We start from the raw sequence: 1,248 nt of genomic DNA, 5'->3' as shown, positions 1-1,248 counted from the left end.
GTATTTAAAGATCATCATATACTGTAATTTACAGACAATGTTCACCATTTTTTCAATTTAATACTACTGTAATCTTACATAAATACGCTACAGTAACGTAATTCTTCTCCAGTTATGCTCTAATAAATCGGATGTCAATCAATAATATTATGAGCACTTAGAATAAAGACAGTAGAAAACAGATGATAAGAATTGGGAAAATTCGCAATACTGGACCAAACTTCAAAGTTCACTTTCAAAGATACACTGACTATGATCATGATTTAATCAAACTTAGTAGATAACATTATGTGAATAATAAAGCTTCACTCTGATAACATATCTTACGATCATATCAATTTAATGAACTATGTGAAAGACTTTCAATTTAAAATATACTATTATGTGTTGATTATAGATTGCTAGTCATCTTGAACGTCCTTCCAATTTGATTTAAGCATAAGATCTCACGACAAAGCACTTGTTAGTTACGCAGATTTTGTGAATTATAGGTTTTTCTTGCTACATATCATTAGAATAACAATCATGGTGACTAATACTCTAGTGTTTTACACATACATGTAAACCATAAACAAAATAATTGAAATCATTAATTAAAATAAACGTATCTAGTGTCTAGGTTGATCTCTCAGTGCTTAATGAATTACTCATTAAAACAATTAAGTGTGGATAAAACTCCTGTCATATGTGTTCGTCAATTATGTTTAACATTTTACATGTACATGACAAAAAAACATACATTAGAACATAAAGGACGGTTAGTTTCCACATCACTGAGTACATTCCACAGAAACTTAGACAAAAAGAACAGATTGGTCTCAACCGTGCTACTGCCCATTATTTGCTTGATAGTGGATATAATGTTTTTTTAAGATAACCATTAAACAAAAAACGTCGAACTGATTACGCTATTATAAAGCAATTGCCATGAAAACATCTAAATAAGGATTAGGCATCTAAGAAGGAACTATTCACACTGAACATAAATATCTGAATCCTTTCTGAGTACGTATTATAAAGCTATATTATTATCATACATTAATAGTTTAAGATTATCTAACTAAATCACACGATCCATTGATGTGTGTGTATTCTTGTGTATGCTGTATATATGATACCAAATCTGTCTAAACATTTTTGTTAGATATGTACGATATACGGAGGTGTACTCAATTAAGAAAAAAATCAAATTTTTCCAAAGAAATGCACTTACACTTTAACTAAAACAAGATGTACTCAATAGAAAGT

The 1,248-nt window shown here is 29.2% G+C and overlaps 1 protein-coding gene across 1 annotated transcript; it reads left to right on the top strand.

Moving 5' to 3' along the window:
- Nucleotides 1-638: 638 nt before the first annotated feature.
- Nucleotides 639-872, top strand: Smp_202210 (uncharacterized protein; the record flags this gene model as incomplete). Its single annotated transcript, XM_018798936.1, has 1 exon — nt 639-872. The coding sequence occupies one exon, from the start codon at nt 639-641 to the stop codon at nt 870-872; it is 234 nt and encodes a 77-aa protein (XP_018650775.1).
- Nucleotides 873-1,248: the final 376 nt, after the last annotated feature.

This window comes from Schistosoma mansoni, chromosome 3 (genome assembly GCF_000237925.1).
Source record: "Schistosoma mansoni strain Puerto Rico chromosome 3, complete genome".
NCBI classification, from domain to species: domain Eukaryota; kingdom Metazoa; phylum Platyhelminthes; class Trematoda; order Strigeidida; family Schistosomatidae; genus Schistosoma; species Schistosoma mansoni.
This window is presented reverse-complemented; position numbering and strand designations above follow the sequence as displayed.